A 2,873-nucleotide genomic window follows, 5' to 3' on the forward strand; every position below is an offset into this window, starting at 1 on the left:
TTTTCTTCCACTTCTCAGTGTTCGTTTTTAGGATATCACTGAAGTTTACTTATACTCTATACTAATTTTGTAGATCAAACATAAGTGTACGTGCACGTTTTTTGACCCTTCTTGTTCATACGCACTATCCTCTGTTGCAGCAATGGCGTCTTATTCCGTTCCTGGCAGCGGTGTACGCACTGGAGCACTTCACCAGATCCTTCTGCATGAACTTTGTGGAATTTCAAATTGGACTGTTAATGAAGGACAAAAGCGACAGACAGGTAAACATCATACTAAAGATATGGTTTAGCTATGCTGAATATACAAGCATCCATAAAATCTGAGATAATTATCTGAGATGAAACATTTTTTCACAAAAGCGTCTTGATCACTAAATTCTGAAAGTCTCAGGATCTTCTAGTCTTTGTTGATAACATATAGATTGTGTGTGTCACTTCTCAGGCTGAACTGGGCAGAGAGATCCATGCCATGTCGTGCGCTAGTAAACCTCTGGGGTCATGGACAGCCCAGCGAGGCATTCAGGAATGCCGAGAGGCTTGTGGAGGACATGGTTACCTCGCCAGTGAGGAATTTTTAAAATCCTCATAAACTAAATGTTTAAGTCTAATATCAAAAGAACTTCTAGTCAGCTTCTGTTTATCTGTTAATCTTTTCGTGTTAAGTGAACCGGCTGGGAGATCTGCGCGATGACAACGACCCAAACTGCACATATGAGGGTGATAACAACGTCCTTCTGCAGCAGACCAGCAACTATCTGCTCAGCTGGCTTCAACACAAACAGCAAGGTCTCTACACACTAGAGTCAATTTGACCCACACTCAATTTTTATTTTTTTTGTCTACATATTTTTCATTTAGGGTCGTGAATGTGCATGGAAAGTTTCGACGCATAGATGTGTTTTAGAAAGGCTGTACAAATTTTGTTATGGCTTTTGTGACCCCCATTGGTTTCCATGAAATTTCAACTATTTTAAAAACAGCAAAGGAAATAAAAAACAGAAAACCTTTATTGTAGCTCACTCAGACACTAAAATATAAAATACATTAGATCTTTTGAAAATTAAGAGTCATTTTCCCCAAAACTGAGGACTCGTCGTCTTAAAGATTCAAGGAAAATTCTCTGTTTCTTTTTTTATGTAGTCGAGTTTGACAGTCACAGTCAATCTGCCAAAGGTTGTTTTTTGGTTGTTAGTTTGGATCTCAGTTACTAGACTGTTGCAGCACTTAAAAGAAGTGTGAGAAACTAATTTTACCCTCACAAGGTTTTGAGAACCAGACATAACAAAAAGATAGGAAGTACAAATAACAATAAATACTACTCGCACTAAGTACAAATAATGTTTGATACTATTTGTACAGACTTGTAGTTATTTGCACCTCAGTGTGCAAATAGTCACTGCAAAAGTCATGGCAAAAAAAAACATACTTGTGCAGCTAATTTTGAACATAAAAATTTGTGGGTCTAATAAAAATAGATGGGACTTATTACATTTCTCTTAATTTATATGTATACTCTCACATTATATTTATAGGATCTGACAAGCTACAATAGAGGTTTTCTGCTTTTACATGAATCTTTAGTGTTTTTCACATTGTCGATTTTTGGCTAAATTCAATGTGGGTCGATTTGACACACAACACAACAGTACCATGTCTTTGAACACAAGAGGAGGGTTTTAACAAGTATTCTCCATTTTAGTTTTGTCAAGAATTATTAAATAGGAAGAAGTAATGATAACCGTGGTTTGTTAACAATGACATCCAGAGCATTCTTTGCATATTGGTTTTAGTGGTATGCAGAATATGAAGAATGCTTTTTGTGTCTGATATGATGTTTTTCTCCCTCAATCAAGGTAAAGGAAGGATTGAATCCCCTCTTGAGACTGTGAACTTTTTAGAGGACATGAAGAGCATTCTGCAGAGCAAGTTCACGGTTGGCTCAGTGGAAGAGTGCATGAACTCAGGCGGTACGCAACATTAACATTACATTCTCCATAACAGGGACACATATATGCACATTCTTCACAACTGCACACACCAGCCACATTACTCATCTAGCATTCACTTCACCTCAGTTACCTCTGTTCTCCTGGTGCTCTTCTTTTTCTTCTTTTAGACTCCAGACTCCATTCAAATTTTGTTTTGTGGATAATTTCAGCCTTGGGGTGAAATATTATATGATTTTTAAGTATGACTGTTGATTAATTAAAAAATATGGGTAACAATTAACTTAAAACCTTTATGTATAATACATTATAAAGGGTTATTAAAGGGTATAATATTATAATTATTCATAATGTGTTTTGTAATGCATTATATCTTGAGATTGTACAATGCATTATAAGGTGCATTACAAGGCATAATTAATGCATTAAAACTTCTTTTATAATATATTATACATAAAGGCTTTAAGTAAAGTGTTACCAAAATATGTTTAAATATATTTTCACATTCTCCAGATTAATGTGGAATCACATAAAGATATATTCAATATTTCAGATTTGTTTCATGGCATATTTTACTGGCTGTATCACTGATACCAATACTGATATTATATTTAGTCTTCAGTTTCTGGGGGAGAAAAAAAGGTATCTAGGTATTTAACATAACAACCTAAACCGCAATTTATCAGGTGTTTTTATTTAGCATTTATTAACAGTTACAAAAATGAAAAATATTGTAACAACTTTTGATGTACAGTAAGTGAACTTACATTAATGCTAGCCAAAGGCAGTAACAAAGCTACTTCAGAAACAAACAAAAAAAAATGCTGCATTAATTGCGTTAATTATTTTTAACATGTTAAACAGCAGTTATTAATAAATTTAAGAAATTAACACATTAATTTTTTTCCCAGATCTATTTTAAAGA

The 2,873-nt window shown here is 34.2% G+C and overlaps 1 protein-coding gene across 1 annotated transcript; it reads left to right on the forward strand.

The window, feature by feature from the left end:
• Positions 1-136: 136 nt before the first annotated feature.
• Positions 137-2,207, forward strand: LOC107576380 (peroxisomal acyl-coenzyme A oxidase 3-like). The gene is made up of 4 exons (XM_016262567.1): positions 137-263; positions 445-565; positions 666-788; positions 1,856-2,207. Exons 1-4 carry the CDS (start codon positions 207-209, stop codon positions 1,981-1,983), a joined length of 429 nt encoding a protein of 142 aa, XP_016118053.1. The 5' UTR covers positions 137-206; the 3' UTR covers positions 1,984-2,207.
• Positions 2,208-2,873: the final 666 nt, after the last annotated feature.

This window comes from Sinocyclocheilus grahami, unplaced genomic scaffold (assembly GCF_001515645.1).
Source record: "Sinocyclocheilus grahami isolate Dianchi unplaced genomic scaffold, SAMN03320097.WGS_v1.1 scaffold3613.1, whole genome shotgun sequence".
Taxonomy (NCBI): Eukaryota; Metazoa; Chordata; class Actinopteri; order Cypriniformes; family Cyprinidae; genus Sinocyclocheilus; species Sinocyclocheilus grahami.